Raw genomic sequence first — 17,061 nt, 5'->3', positions numbered from 1 at the left:
CCCTGCTCAGCGGGGAGTCTGCTTCTCTCTCTCCCTCTGCCTGCCACTCCCCCTGCTTGTGTTCTCTCTCTGTGTCAAATAAATAAATAAAATCTTTAAAAAAAAATGGTATAGACCCATGATAAAAGGATGGTAGTGACTATGATAGTGAACTTGGAGATACAAAGCCATGAGCTCATTAAAAACTATTAGAAAGAACCAACAAAATGTGAACATTGGTTATTAGGAGCAACGAAGTCAAATTACTTAGATGTTGTCAGCCTATGGATCTAGGAATATAGTGATTTAATTAACATAGAAAAAAATTTATTATGGTAGATGAAGAGTTTTATTTAGTGTTGACATTCTACATCAAAGATATTTTTGGTTACCTAGAACAGAGATAGTGAGACAGTCGGTGACCAAAGCTTGAAAGATCAGACATTTCAGTCAGGCTTACCCACAGGCTGGTTTTCACTGAGCTTAATGAAGGTAGTATGTCTGCCATACTCTCTGAGACCTCTTTGTAAGTGAAGTTAGAGAAAATAATAATCAAAAGGGTTTCTTCAGGAAATGAGACGGAAGAGTAGAAGAGATATCCCAGTAGTTTACTACTCACTCTGAATAGTTAAATAACAAGTAAAGAAGGCATCAGAATCAAGGAGGCATCAATAAGAGAATCTAGATTTCAGGTTTATCTTAAAATTGAAATAGATTAAACTATGCTTACATGTCCATGACAGTAGTAGATCTAAGGCAACTGACCTTATTCTTGTTTTCGTCTGATCTCTCTCCTGATGTTTTCAGAATTCTGGAATTTATGAAACATGATTGTGTAATCATTCAATTTGAAATACCCAGTTGGAGGAAGAGGGAAAAATAAACCTTGAGGTGGCATCCCTTCATTCATATCCCTTTTCTGTCTGGCATTTCTATTAAAAACACATATTTAGGACTCACTCTTAAATTGTTAGCCACCATCATTCCAACACTGATTATATTTCTTTTTTACTAGTGATAGCAGGCTAATGTTGTGTTCTCAAAGATTCAGGCATTATCAGAAAGATTTTGAGCTCCGTTTGCCTTGGATATTTGCCTCCTATTTCCACATGTTCTCAGAAGGGAGAAGGGGACAGAGGAGGTGGTCTTACTATTTCTTAAAGCCCGTATGTCACAGTAGAGTACTTTTAGAGACATCTTGATTCTATTAGAATTTTCAAGTCAAAGGGCAGGTTCAACTGTTATGTAGTTTAAAGCACCAGGGATAGATTGAAAAGACCTTTTTAATGACTTAAAGTTGGATTTCTGCTACTGCCTACTCATTATGCAAGTAATATGGCATGTTAGTCAAGCAGTAGGGGGCCACTAATCACTTTGAAAGGTTCTGTGTATACATTTTCTTTTTCTTTTTCTTTTTTTTAACTGAGGAAAAGACATTAACAGAACAAGGAGAGTAATTTAGCAGGAGGAGCATGCAGTTCTTATTTTGCTCTGGGCTTGTGGCATACATATATTACCTTTCATATTATACGTGCTTGTATTACTCCCTAGGGGCTCATGGGAAATGAAGTCAGAATGTGCTTCACTAGCAAGTCTTCCTTTTCTGTAGGTAGACTTTAGTTAGTACAGCTCTTAAAGTCAAGTATTAATCCCCATCAGGGTTCATTTTCTTTAAAATAGCCATGTTAGAATAGGTGACTTCCACATCTCAAGCAATTGACTCTATTAAAAAGGAACTATTTCGGTATTTATTTTCTTCTTTTTAGTTTTCTGGATCTTCCAGTTTTTATTCCATGAATGCACATTACTTTTATCAGAAAATACCTTTCTTTTTTCAAAGAACCAATTATGTTAAAAGTTAAGTGGCTACTAAAATAATATTCTTTTTGTAATTTGCTTTTTTTTTCCACTCTGAATTCCATTCCCTCTGAAAAGCAGGGTGTTCTTTAAAATTTTTTAGTTTCGACACTTTTGAGTGCTCTCTGTAAAACTTAACCACATAAGTTCAACTATACCATGTAGTCTTTTCTATCACATGTAAAGAGGGAACAACAATTTTTCTTATTCCCAAAATTTAGATGGCTGTTACTACTTATTAGCTTTAATATTCTTGCCTATCTTCCAAATTTTTAAGAGATTGCTCTCCCCTATAGCTGTCCATTTCAAATTTACCAAAATTGTACACAAGAGAACAATACTGTCTCTTTCCAAAAACAAAAGAAAAACATAAAAGCTATTATATACCTATAAAACATACTGACGTTACCCAAAGTTTGTATGTTTATATGTGCAGTATATAATCAAAACATTTTATTCTCTTGACTATCAACCTTTTGGGGCACATATGCATGTAGAAATCACTATCAAGAGTATACTTTTAAAATGGAAAAGACAGTGGTATGTTGAGCTGTTAGGGAATTTTTAGAGGTTGAGAGCGATGGTTAGGGAGGGAAAGTTTGTTTCTGTGCAGTTTGTAGCATATTACCAATGCTCAATAAAAAATAAATAACAAACGACACAGTAAAGTTTCTATTTGGGTTTTATATAGAAAGAACAAAAGACTTAAAATTATTTATCTTAGTAAAAAAGGCATTATTCCAGTGGCTCAGAGTCTACCACTACATCCTTTATTTTAAAATTTGGAGTCTGAATTGTCACCTGTTATATCATATTGCAGTTTGGGAATGTGACATTTTACCCTAGAGATTAACTGTACCACGCTTAGCTGGCCAAGCGTATCATTTATAAGAATTTGGAATTCAGTCAAGATGCTTCACCAACATAGAATAATTTTTACTATTTCACATTATGATGCTTTACTTAAGCACAGAATGGAACTCAGAACCCATCACCTTTGTATCTTTCATTTTGCAGAGGTGCTAGTTACTTGATCTAATTGGGTAAAATAATTTATCTTTCATTCATCTTCTGTTATTTGCCTGCTGCTAAATGTGTAATTCTGACTATTGGTGCACAGAAATACTGCAGCACCCTTATTGAGAAAACACATTTCTCATTCTAGCTTTGAGCTTCCCCAAAGGGAACAGATGACAGCAATCGGCAGGAAATTGTGCATAGTGAAACCAACTTGAACTCCTTCACCTTTAAGCTCGTTTCACCACTTAACATATTTTTTCCAAGTGGTCAGTGGATATGTTTAGACTATTGTTATCCCTTTGTTGTTGACTAAAGCTTCATGGGTTAAGCCATCTGCCATTTTTTAGAATTATATAGAGTGTGGGGACAGTGGAGAATTACACTGGGGTCAATGAGAATCTTCTTCCCTTCTAACAGCAAAGACTGGTTAAACAAATCTTCATTTCATGATGTAAGCTGATCTTTCTCCTCTGTTCGTTAGCACTGCTTGTTCAGAGTTCTCCAGACCTACCCATCCAGAAAACAGAAAATCCTTGTCAGAATATGCAGAAGATAGTCTTCCAGTTTGTGGCTAAACTAAAACTCTTCCAGATGACTGCTATTGAAGCGTAATTATCTTAACAAAAGACAGAAGCAAGGTTAAACATGGGCAGTTCATTCTCAGATTCAGCATTTCCTCAGGTCAAAAGCTCAGGCCACTTAAATAGTTCCTATAAATCAAATCTGTGTTCTTACAGATGACTTAAATAATAGATGAGCTATTGCGGAATACATTTTTGCCAGGAGACTAATTGTTCACCAACTTCATATTATTTTGTAAATTTCTTGTGTTCACCCCTCTTCTAAATCCCACCTTCTTTTCTTTCTGAATGTGAACCAAAAAGTAGTTAGCTAAACCACAAGGAATCTGTAAGGTTCAAGTTATTGTTTCAAAGTGCGCTGATTCGTTGCCAAATAAAGCCACAACTGGAAACTTATTTGCATTGATGAGAGAAAGAGAATTGTAGATGTTTAGAACGCCCCAAGAACAGATGGCTGATTTTCTAAATCCTATTTCCTAATGTTTACGGTTTGTTATACACGCTATACGTTAAGAGTGTTTTCAGTTACAGTAATGCCTCAGTTTCCCTGGCAGGTACAGACTGCTTATCAAAAAAAATGAATTAAATGGGTAAAATGTATGCGTGATAGTATTATTAGTTTTAAGAAGTCATTAATTTTGTTTACTTTTGAGTTTAACTATAACTGTAGGAACTCTTTATTAGGATGTCAGTATAACACATGATAAAGACATTTAGAGTCAGAAAAACCTGAGTGGGATTCCTGGCTGCACCGTTTACTTCAAGTGTGAACTTGGGCAAGCTATATAAACCCTCTGAGCCTTGGTTTCATCGTGCATAAAATGGGGCTGATAATAGTAACTTCAAAGGATTGTTTTGGGGATGAATGAAAGTCCTGGAATTTTCTTTATTTTGTAGGCAAGAAGCTCTTTTGGCTGCCATTAGTGAAAAAGATGCCAACATAGCTCTTTTGGAGCTTTCATCCTCTAAGAAAAAGACCCAAGAGGAAGTGGCTGCACTGAAGCGGGAGAAGGATCGTCTGGTGCAGCAGCTCAAACAGCAGGTATAATAAAATGCCAGGGAGGGCCCATGGTGGAGGGGCAGTAAGACCAGCTTTCATGCCATTCTCTACCTTTGTCTTTGCCAGCTTATGTTTTAAGGTCTCACATCTCATATTAGACACCTGATCTTTGTATCTAGCTAGGGGCTCCCCCCCCCCAGGAGGGAGGTGGACAGGAGGAGAGGCAGAAACAGAATCCTAAGCAGGCTCCATGCCCAGCACAGAGCCCATCACAGGGCTTGATCTCATAACGCTGAGATCATGACCTGAGCCAAATCAAGAGTCAGTCGCTTAATGACTGAGCCACCCAGGCACGTCTCTTGTTAGTTTTCGTAAGCAGAGACTTTAATCTTCTTCACAAATCTCTGGCTATATCTAGGAATTAGAGGATGTTCTTGGTAAGAGCACTAGTTTAGAAGATGTTACAAGTCTTCTACAAGAAGGTTTTTTAACTTAGCTGAATGAAATTAGCAAAGTTCTGCCCACTTAAAATGAAAAAGGCTTATTTTTGACATCCAACCAAAGTCTTACTATAGAAGGCACTAAGTATATTTTTACTAAACAATTTCTAGCTGCTCAGAGCTGAGTAAGCTTTGAAGGTAAGAGCAAAGTTTTGCCCTTTTCTTTTCCTACCTAATCCTTCCCCAGATGTATGCTTAATATTTATGTAAGAAAATAAAAGCTAAGCATTTCCCCTTTGTTAGTGGTTGGACAACAGTGTAAATGTACTTAATGGACAGTTAAAAATGGTGAAAATGATAAATTTGTTATGTATATCTTAAGACAATTCAAAAACTTGGGGAAGAAAATCATTGAGAATACAGGGAAAGCTGAATTTTAAAATCTAAGCTCCCTTCTTTATCTTAATGCTCTTCACTGGCCATTCCTATACTATTTGCAGTGTCCACAAGTCCTGTCTTCTAGTATCATCTCCTCCATTCTCAGTCACATTTTCCGTGCATTGTGTCTGCCTAGGTTTGCTCTTCTACCTGAAGTAATAAGACTGGGAAAGAGTTTTTCAGATGAAGGAATTTCTTCTTTTCTACTCTAGGGGATCAGTCATCAATTGATAGTATTTTTAACATAATATTTAATGTTCAAAATAACAAGAATCCGTATTTACACAATAAATATATCTCTGTTTGTAGACCAGTATTAAAACTGCTTAGAAATAGATTTTATGTTTATTTATGTGACCAACTTTGCTGAGAAAATGCCAAAAGATGTCTCTTTTCTATAGGATAGATAAATGACCAGCAAAAAAACAACCCGTTGCTCATTTGTAAGTAGAAGAATCTTTTCCAGTGTCCTAAAATAATTTGCCATAAGAAGAAGACATCATCCAGTATTTGGACACCTGTTAAGTAAAACAGGAAGAACGTGGTTAATATTAAAGACATCTGTCCAGTAGTTCAACACTGAAATTTGGCTTATCAAAGCTGGTAATATGAGTTGAATAGTGGTTGCAGTGGCCTAGAAGGGTGGGGAAAATGGAGAGGTGTTGGTCAAAGAGTACAAAATTTCAGTTATGCCAGATGAATAAGTTCTGGGGATCTAATACACATCATGGTGACTGTAGTTAATAATATCATATTATGTATTTGAAATTTGCTAAGAGTAGATTTTAAGTGTTCTTGAAAAAGGTAACGGTAAAGTAATAGAAATGTCAATTAGCTTTATTGTGATAGTGATTTCGTGATATATACATATATTAAAACATCACATTGTATATACCTTAAATATATACAGCTTATATTTGTCAGGTATACTTCTGGGGGGGGCGTGCTGATATATGAAAAAGGAGGGTATTATTGAGAAAAGGCATTCACTAGTTTGTGAGTGTATATACTTAGCAATCTCAGTTCTCCTAAGTAGTTAGGCCTGAATATATAGACGTAGATTTAAGTAGTTCCTGGTCCCGCTACTCTCAGACACGGAACAGAATAAAATGTCTAGCAGACTAGAGTACTGTATCTCATTCGTAGTGGCTTTGATTACTTCCTTCTCAAGGCTATGTATTTTCAGTAGGTGAAAATTAAGGATATTCTTTAATCCATGAACTTAAAATCTTAAAAAAGAGCAGCATTCCATCTTAACTATATGCCCTGAATATTCTGTAGTCATGTGATCTATGTAAGGAGAGAGATAAATGTAGTTCTCGGGAGTCCTTCCTAACAATGTTTTTCTGTCTGCTTTCCATGTAAAGTTTCACATTCCTGCCCTCTCAGAGAGTGTCTAGGATGCTGTGAGCAAGAAGGAACCAGTCTTGCCAAAGATATTTGATTCTTTAATTTTTTCTAAGTGTGTGTACTCACTTTTAGACAAGGGAGAGACCTTTTGGAAAGAGGATATGGCATCAATATTGTTTTAATTTAAAGCTTCTAGTCCTTGAATTGCTGGAATGTGCCTCAATCTAAAGGCCATTTCCTAACAAGGAAGCACTCAGCATTGACCAGGCTTTCAAGTAAGTGGAGCCGCCACTGCCTGATGGGCTCTTGGCACTCATGTGCAGTTCCTATTGTCAGAAAGAGGTGAAGCAACAAGGGATTTACAGATTTGGGGGTCACCCTCTAAGATGGTCCCAATTTGCATACCCACCCCTGGGTAACTTGTCTCCTTGACTCATTCACGGCCAAGCAGCACTTGGAGAGGCTGCATCAGAGGAAGGGGCCAGAGCCAATGAAAAAAATAAAAAATAAAGGTTGTCTAACAAACTCCAGATGTGATGTGGTGGGTGCCAACCAGTGTGTTCGAATTATAAGTCATGAAGAAGCCCCTGCTGTGATTGTCAAGCACCCACGCTGGATTTAGTGTAAACTCACATGGAACCCTGGAAAGCATTAACACAATCTGTTTAGCCACAGCAGCTGTCACAAAATGGCCTTTCTCTCAGCATTATTTTCTTCTTTTCACCTCAAGAATTTTACAACCTCCATATTGTATTTGCTGTTAGTGTGAAGTCTGGCTCTGCCCCTGTGTGCTCTATACAAAATGTGTCATGGGCAGTTTGGGCTTTTCAAGACAAGCTACATGGTTTGGTTTGGTTTGTTTCCTGTTTTTTAAAGGTCAACTATAACATTAGAAGAGGAAAGGCTACAAACTTACACTGATTTGGTTTGAATCTAGACAATCTCATTTACAACTGTAATTTAAGAATCCTCTGCATTAGGATGAAATGTCAGACAATATATTCCTTTATTCCAGCATTGTCTAGGCATGAAGGATATAAAGAGACCGTACTTGCCTTAAAGAAGAAGCTCACAGTATAGTGCTTAAAATACTAGTTGTTTTAAACATTTGGCAAAACCATTCTGTAGAAGGGAGCCTTACCATTTTTTCCTGCTGACAGCCTCAGCAAATCATCCCTGCATTACATGATTTATTCGCCCATTCATTTCAGATTCTTTGAGTATCTACTGTGGTTCAAATATTGTATTCATGGAAAACGAATGTCTCTCTTCCTAGTTAACAGTCTGGCAGCTAATCAGACCTAAGTTGTACCTCTAGGTGTCTCTTTTACCAGTTTAGACAAATTATTTCTCTGAGATTCATGTTCCTCTTCTATACCATTTGCATAGTATTACCTACCTCACAGGGTTAGTGTGAAATTAAATAGTTTCACACTATTTAATGTGTGAAACCCAAAGCACTTAAGCTACCACTTCTGTTACCTCTCAGAGATCTCTGTTTCACAGTGAGCGCTGTGCTATGGGTGATACAGGCTACACTGAGAAAAGGGGGGACTTCAGTAACTCTGGCTCTCGTTCAGTCATGTATAATAACTATTGAATTTTCAATATGTCTTTCTTAAGTCTTACAGTTTCATCATTGAAGAGCATCGTTAAATGCCCACCTGCCTGAAATTGTCAGCACTAGGAACATTATAACTCCAAGCATGCATTCTGTCTCACTCACTCTCTAGTTCTGTGGCTCTACGTTTGCATACATGCCTCTTCCATCCCTGACTCATACGACTTTTCAGAAATATGTGAAAATAGAATAACTTACAAAAATGGCTGCCACTTATCAGTTGACTATAATATGCCAGGCACAGCTGCTTTGTATACGTCATATCTAGTCCTCACCAGAATTCTGTGTATTATTATCTTTATCATGTAGATGAAGCACCTGAGACCCCAAAAGATTAAATTTCTTGGGTAAATTTCTACATGGTGGGACAAGAGCTTGTTCTCTTCTTACTCCTACCATCTTATGTGGAAATTCCAGACAGTTGGTAATTAGAAAAGTTGTGTTGGAATTAGAATAATACAAACAATGCAGGGGTACCTGGGTGGCCCAATTGGTTAAGCATCGGCCCTAGGTTCAGGTCATGATTCCGGGGTCCTGTGATTGAGCCCAGAGTTGGGCTCCCTGCTCTGTAGGGAGCCGGATTCTCCCTCTCCCTCTGCCACTTATACTCACTCGCACTCTCTTTAGCAAATAAATAAAATCTTTTTTATTTTAGTTTTTAAAAAAAGAAGAAAATTACAAACAGTGCTATTTCAAGTCTTTAAGGCACTCATTTGCTCTCCCAAGAGATTGGAAAAGGTATTTATTTATATTCCAAAGCCTCCCCTCTCTGCCTCTGAAGAATCTGAAACAAAAAAGAAATGGTGGATTTATCCCTGTTCTTCAAATTACTAAAAGAAGTGATGTGAACTTAAAGCTACAAAATTACAATGAAGTATAATTTAGCTTCTCTTACGTCTTTGGAGATGGCAGTCCTACATCAGAACTAAACACGCTGCTCTAACAGTGCGCCTTTGCGCTCTGCCTTCTTTGAACCATCTGCAAACAACTCCTAAAAGCGCCAGCTGGGAGCCAGCCTCCCAGAGACTTTGACCATCCTGAGTATACAGAGACTTTTCAGCTTCCGAGCGATTATCGAGGAGTGTTTGGTCCCCTGGATTCCCAACCTACATACGGGTAATGAAGGGATATTCTAACCCTGTCGCTATCCAGCATGTAGCCTGTGCGGCCAGTCTGTTTGGCCTTTACATGGGGTTAAGAAAATTGCCCACTTAAGGTCTGGTCCCCCTGAACCTTTATCACCTATGAACGTGATGTGCATGAATTAAAGAGTAATTACTATCTCCTTCAGAGAGCAGGCAGTCAAGGTAGTATAGTAATTTCAGGGTCCTACGGGTTTAAAACTATTGTTCTTAAAGAATATTTATCTGACCACTCATTTGAGTTTTAGACTGAATTAATTTAGTTGCTTTTCAGGATGAGTTTTAAAAAACAAAACAAAACAAAAATTAGGGGCACCTGGGTGGCTCAGTCGGTTAACCGTTGGGCTTCAGGTCAGGTCATGATCCCAGGATCCTGGGGTTGAGCCCAGCATCCAGCTCCTTGCTCAGTGGAGAGCCTGCTTCTCCCTCTCCCTCTGCCTCCCTCTCTGCCTACTTGTATTCTCTCTCTCTCTGTCAAATAAATAAAATATTGAAAAAAAATTAGAAAATCACTATGCTTTTAAAAAATAATCTGAAGTAAAGTATTAATTTTTCACCTCTAAAATATCAATTTTTCATAATCACAGATTACCCTGGAAAGTTAGTTCTTGATGATGTTGTTCACTATGAACTTTTCAACTCTTTTTTTTTTTTTTAAGATTTTATTTATTTATTTGACAGAGATAGAGACAGCCAGCGAGAGAGGGAACACAAGCAGGGGGAGTGGGAGAGGAAGAAGCAGGCTCACAGCGGAGGAGCCTGATGTGGGGCTCGATCCCATAACGCCAGGATCACGCCCTGAGCGGAAGGCAGACGCTTAACCGCTGTGCCACCCAGGCGCCCCTGAACTTTTCAACTCTTGAGTTCCATAGGCAAATGTTCTACTTTCTGTAATAGGATAATGCTAAATTAGGTCTAAGTAAAATAAGTAGGTAAGTCAATACACTCATAATGAGAAACCCCAAATTTTGATTGGTTGCTTTTTTTTTTTTTTTTTAAACAATCACTGCTTTTGAGTTATATCACAGAAAATGTTTTAGGCTTTAACCTTTTCTTTTCAAATATTAATTTCTTGTACTCATAAATTTTTATGAAAATTACTGTCAGCATTAAACCTGTGATTCTTCATACCTTCTGTATTCCCCTTCTCCTCCAGGACCTGAACTACTCTCATTGATGATATGTTAAGACAGCTATCAGGAATTCTCCTCTGTGGTGATACTGACATACAAAATCAATTGAGTTTTAAAAAGATCTTTATAAAGTCAGGATGGCCTCACATCTTTTATTACACACACACACACACACACGCACACACACACCTTTGTCTGTCTGTAATGTTGAGCATTTGTCTCGCTCCCTGTTGGTGTGTTTGTAAAATTTTGTCATCATTTTCTAACAACATCTCCTGAGAGGAAAACAGGTTATTAATAATGTAGTTCTGTTTCACAGAAGGTAAAATCAAGGCCACTGATCAGCTAACAGCACAAATTAACTATAGGTATCAAAGAATAGGTCATACTTTAGCACAGATAGCATATAGCATCCTATCATTGTTCCTAATTGGAACTCTGGGGCTATAATTCAAGAAAGCCTTAGTATTTCCCCTGCTGTCCAGGAATCTCTTCTTCCTTGACTCACACCCTTTACTGTTAACAGACCCTTCCAGACTCTCATCTAAATTAATTTAGCAACATCCACCAATTATTATTTAGTGCTTACTATATGCCATGCCCTCTCCTAGGTGTTGGTGATAGAAAGGTAAGCAAATAAACATGGCTCTTGGAGACTTCTCTTTAATGCACTTTCAGCTACTTTATCTAGCATTTCTAGGTATTTTGTCACCTAAGAATTTTCAGGTCATCTAGTTGGGCATAGAAGTTGTACTTCTTTCATACTACACAAGAATTTGAGCAAAATATTTATTAGTGATTTGTCACACAATTTGTCATTGTAGGAACTCTAAACTAATTTTAAGTTGTCCTTATTTTATATATTCTGAACAAATTGTCAGTTTCCAAAATGCTCAAATAGAATTATAAATAGTTTAAGGATACCTAAGTTTACTAGCTGAGTAGGCCTGAAGAATCATAAGTAATGCATATATATAGTTTGGTGGATACAGAAAAACCTTGATAAGTTGGTATGTATCTGTGCTTCATTTCTCCCAAACAGAATGAATATTATCTCTCTCTTGTTCCTGTTCAGGAAGTTTGAAGATCAATTAGAACCAAGATCTTGGGGCATCTGGGTGGCTCAGTCATTTGAGCATCCAACTCTTGATTTTGGCTTGGGTCATAATCTTGGGGTTGTAGGATCGAGCCCCATGTCGAGCTCCACCCTCAGCTAAGAGTCTGCTTGAGATTCTCTCTCCCTCTGCTCCTCCCCCCACTCGCTCTCACTCTCTAAATAAATTCTTTAAAAAAAAAAAAAAGACCCAAGAACCAAGATCTCCTGGAGAAGAAGATCTGTATATCGTATATAAGTACTATATGTAAGTACAGAGCTGTGTGATGTGTCAGGATCTCCTGGTCTATATTCTGCAGAAAGGTGTCTGTCATGTGGGGAAGCTAGCTGACTGTCAGATACTAATGCCAAGGTTCATCTGCACATTTCTCAGCTAACCAGAGCCTGCTCCTGGTGTCTTTTTACCGTTCAGTCTGAATGTCACCTTTCTGTTCACACAGTCTTTCCCAGTTGTCCCAGTTCTGTTTCCTTGCAGTTAAGCCCAGGTGATCCTGATTGGTACTGGAAGTGATCCCATACTCTTCAGTCAAGTGTTACCATCTACTTTCTTCATTTTCTATTGTGTTGTGTGTATTTTATTTGTTTAACCCTCATAAGACTACTTTATTTCCCTAATCTCTAAGTTCTTGATGGAAATGGGTTGTTTCAGTGTTGCTCCGAGTATTTTTAATAAGTACAGTATGAAAAATATCTGAAGTGAGTTATACTTTAATTGTCTTTTGTTAAGTTCTGCCCACTCTCTAGTTTTTTAGTCAGGCTTGCATGACATATATGATACCTTGTATAATAGTTTTATTTATTGCTTTATCAGGTAGAGTGAAGGACTTTGACAGCCTCTAATGAGGTGCAGGAAACTGGCCTACTTTGAGTTGGCACTTACTGCAGTCCACTATAGCATACCTTCACTCATCCATAAGCCCACATCTATATATTCTCTGAGAGTTCCTTATCCCTGTTAGAATGCTGGTTACTGAGAGTGACAGTATACAATGTGCTATCCACATACCTCACTCAGAAACAGCCTATTCTATAATATGGACTTGTCCTCTTTTACTTCCTTTATTTTGGGTTATTTTACACCCTTTTAATAGTGAGCAGAATGTGTATATAGGTTAACGCCCTTCTTATTTTGACTTTAGACCCCTTTTCTTGCTTGTTTTAGGGCTGACCATTGGCCAGCCTTTGAAGAGAAATCATCATCTCTCTTTTACTCCTTATAGCAGTAAAGGCTACTATTATAGTAGCGTGATATGCTAACTCTGAAGTTATAGTTGAGAAGGCATGTATCAGAACCACTCCAGGCACTTGGAACTTTCCAAATAAATCATCCTTTGGACTAAAATTTCTCATGCTTATTCATGGTCCAAAGGCGAATAAATTTTTGAAAGTTCAGTAAATTCCTTTTGTTTGGTACTGAAGGTTAGGGCACAATGAAATAGCATTCGTTCCAACTCCAACTTTGGTGCACATATTTTTTTATCACAGTTTCGATGAAAGAAAATGCTGTTTCAGTATTGATTCTAAGTAAGCCAAGCTCAAATCATTTTATTTTGTTTCAAGTGTCTTTCTCTACCTATCTCATAGTTTTGAGTAAAGAATGTAAATCTATTGTTTTGTATGTAAAAATGTGATTGGTTCTTAGATTTCTACTAATGGAAAGAACTGGCTCAACATTGTTCTGAAAAATGAAAGTATAGGTCAGATACATTAGAACAAACACAACAACTCACATTTGGTTTTCATATTCTTAGCCCCAGGCCCTGACCCACTTATTGGAGTAACATTTAGAACTACCAAGTTGGAGCACGATAAATAATTGGATTCTTACTTGCCGGACTTATTGTTGATTCTCTGTAGTATGCATAGATTTTTTCTGAACAGAGCCAAAATAGTGAGAGCATACTAATATACCAGTATGAACCCAGTTTAGTGAAGGTCATGACTTTGGATTTATCATTTTTTTTCCTAAACAGAAAAAATTTTACGAAATATCCTTTTAACTAGCCAAGAAAATAGACATTTCAGAGGCTGCTTACTCATTTAAAGCCTTTCCTTATGAATGAAATTCTTCATGGAGGTGTGTTGCCAGTAAGTTTATTATTTGTTAAGTTCCCATAAACACATAAAAGGACCAAGCTAAACTGCCCTTGGGGTAGACACATTAGTGCTTTTCTTTCCTCTCTATAAGAAGCAAGAAGGAACCAGGGCACACCTTCAGGCCTCTAGCTGGAGGTCTCCTTAACTAAATCACTCAGTTCATCAAATGCAATTTTTGACCCTCCACATTACAGCTAATAATGTTGTCGCCCAACTTTCTGCTACTACTTAACAAGGATCCCCTTAACATGTTGCTTGCTTCTTTTGAGGGCCCCATTCGTAGCCTCCTCAAAACCTTTGTACCAACAGTCTATTCAAGGCACATTACATTTTCCTAAGTGTCCTCAAAGTCTTTCCAGCTCTTCCAGCTTCCATCCCACTGCCCAGTTCCAAAGCCACTCCCACATTTTAGGTTTTTGTCGTGGCAGTTACTAAAATTATTATCTATTACTGCATAAAAATTGCCTTAAATTTAGTATCTTAAAACAACAAACATTTAGGAGCTCCTGGCTAGCTCAGTCAATGGAGCATATGACTCTTGATCTCAGGGTTGTAGGTTCAAGCCCCACAGTGGGTATAGAGATTACTTAAAAACAAAATCTTTAAAGAAAAACACACACACACAAACATTTATTATCTCACGTAGTTTCTGAGTGTAAGGAATCTGGGAGCAGCTTAGCTGGTTGTTCTGACTCAGGGTCCCTTATGATTTTGCAGTCAGGCTATTGGCTTGGTCTAGTTATCTAAATGCTTGACTGGAGCTACAGGATTCACTTCCAAATTCACTCATATGACTCTTGGCTCTACACCATGAAGGCTTCTCTATAAGGTTACTTAGTACGTGGCAGCTTGCTTCCCTTGAGCCTGTGATCCAAGAGAGGTAGAGAGCAAGGAGGATGGAAGCCACAATGTCTTTTATAGTCTAATCTCAGAAGTGACATACCATCACTTCAACCTTATTCTATTGAGCACATAAACCAACCCCCTGTGGTGCGGGAGGGAACAACATAGTGGTGTGAATAAATGTAGTCAGGGATCGTTGAAGGCTGGCTACCACAAGTGAGTGAATAAACAAATTGTGGTATACACATGCAATGAAATACGGCTTGGCATTAGATAGGAATGAACTACAAACACACATGACACCATGGATGAATCTCAAAAACACACTGAGCAAAAGAATCCAGACAGAAGAATATTCCATATTTATATTAAACTCTAGAAAAGACTGTTTTAATTTATGACCTCAGAAAGCAGATCAGACAACAAGACAAAACTGGTTTCATCTTCTCTTCCCTACCTCAGCTCACAAGCAGGGCGTACAGTGGGAAAGGGACCCATTCTGTTCTCTCTCATTCCTGTTTTTTTCTTCCTTTGGTGTCGGGGCCCTCAGATGCTCTTGCAGTCCTCTCACGTAGTTCTCTGACCAACACTGACCCCGAGTTGCTTGGGGTAGAGTAGTAACTGAAAGACAGAAACCTTCCTCTAATGTCACTTGCCTCATAGGAAACTTACGCATCTTTGCCATCCCAATTAAATAGTGAGAATCTATAAGCCTACAGATTCAGTACTTCTCTGTCCAGCCTTGTTCTCTCTCCAGTGGTCTTTTTTCCTTCTCAGATAAGCACAAGGCAAATCAACAAGTCTGATGCCTAAGTAGGTACCAAACACAGGAATGAGATGCCAGTTTTACTTTCACCCAGTGTTTAGGATTGAAATGACTTCTGTTTGAGCCCTCTCACTGAGCTCAGACACAGGGACCCTCATGTGCATGAATATATATCCTTGTGCCATCAAGATTCCTTTCCCAGTCCTAGCATCATCCCCACAGCAGTCCCAAGAGAAAAAGGCATGTGCTGACATGTTGGACTGGTGGACAGTCGTCCCTTTTCTGCCACCTCTTAGTAAGCTCTCTTTATAATATGCCTTGTTTAGCTCTTCTTTGTCCCCAGCTTTGGTCCCTAGTTGCTAATTCTAGAACCGCTGGAAAAACCCATTCATCATAGTATTAATGCTAGTTTAAAAGGGACCTCTAAAATTGGAGAGAGAACAATAAAACTATGGTACATTCTTTAGAAAGAGAACATTAATAATGTAAAGTTGCAAAGAGCTCTTGAGTTGTTAATGGACAAAGGGGAAAATAAGTAGCAAGTGTTGAAGTAGCTTGAGTACTTCAGAAGCTGTTGGTGGAAAGTAAAATTTAGTAGTCATCTGTCCATCTCACTAGGCAGTTTAAATTCTTGATAATGGAGAGCATTCAAGTATCCATTTGTCCACCACACATATATAGCGCCAAATATCTTTTGCTCGACGGGGCAGACATTCTTCAAGAAGACATGCGTGTAGGCACTGCTGGACAACCCCTTGATGTTGAACTTGACTGTGCCTGCTTTCTCGTTTATTTGCCATATACACATGTCCACCTCTCAGCTCTCCTGTCTGACATTGTCTCCTGAGAGTGACTGTTATCACAGAAAGTGAAAACCATCTGTCTGGCTAAAACACATAATATTCAGAAGTTACCAGAATAGAAGATTGCAATTCAATCAGTATTTAATGATTCAACAGCCCTTATTGACTTGGTCAGATAAAAATGTTAATCTTGGTGGCTCAGTCGGTTAAGCAGCTTAGGCCGTTATCTGGGGGTGCTGGGATGGATCGGGCAGAGCCGGGCTCCCTGCTCAGCGGGGAACCTGCTTCTCCCTCTCCTCCTCTCCCTCCCCCCCAACTCATGTGCTCTCTTACTCTGCTCTCTCTCAAATAAATAAAATCTTTAAAAAAAATGTTAATCTCTTTTTAATTATCCTATTCCCTTCAATTCTTTATTTTTATGTATTAAGTATTCAGTATACGTATTTCTTTCTCTAAACCACTACAGACATTAAGATCAGCTAGATTTTTCCTGCTGATGGTATCCAGATTTATTTGAAAGGAACTGGATGCAAAGCATTTCCCATTCACTGTCCTCACCTCTGGAATTGCCTCTACTTCCTCATCTTAATCTCTACTTTAATCTTCACTTCAAGACTCATCTTTGTAGTTTGGAATTTCCTAGCCATGAAATCTGGTTTGGGTTGGGGTTTTTTGTTTTGTTTTTTTCATTAGCAAAGTTATTCTGTGCTGTTTTTCATTCATACATTCATCCTCCTTTGGGTAGAAGTTGAAACATGAGAGTGGAGGAAGAAAGAAGAAGAGAAATTATTCACTGATTGTACAACAGTTGTTAATTTCATTTATTCTAAGCCAAATTATTCTCATTGGCATGGCTGTTTCTTCAGATACAGGAATT

At 38.1% G+C, this 17,061-nt stretch overlaps 1 protein-coding gene across 12 annotated transcripts in view; it reads left to right on the top strand.

The window, feature by feature from the left end:
* The window catches only part of ERC1 (ELKS/RAB6-interacting/CAST family member 1), a 554,385-nt gene that overhangs the window by 411,429 nt on the left and 125,895 nt on the right, over window positions 1–17,061 (top strand). For all 12 annotated transcript variants that reach the window (XM_087855512.1, XM_087855510.1, XM_087855513.1 and 9 more), the window contains one exon: window positions 4,335–4,479. In XM_087855512.1, coding sequence (XP_087711638.1) covers window positions 4,335–4,479 — 145 coding nt within the window. The remainder of the gene's footprint in view (window positions 1–4,334; window positions 4,480–17,061) is intronic.

The sequence above is a fragment of the Ursus americanus genome, chromosome 25, assembly GCF_024610735.1.
Source record: "Ursus americanus isolate L20-20 chromosome 25, mUrsAme1.1.p, whole genome shotgun sequence".
NCBI lineage: Eukaryota > Metazoa > Chordata > Mammalia > Carnivora > Ursidae > Ursus > Ursus americanus.
The sequence above is the reverse complement of the archived record's forward strand: the minus strand, read 5'-3'. Positions and strand labels throughout refer to the sequence as shown.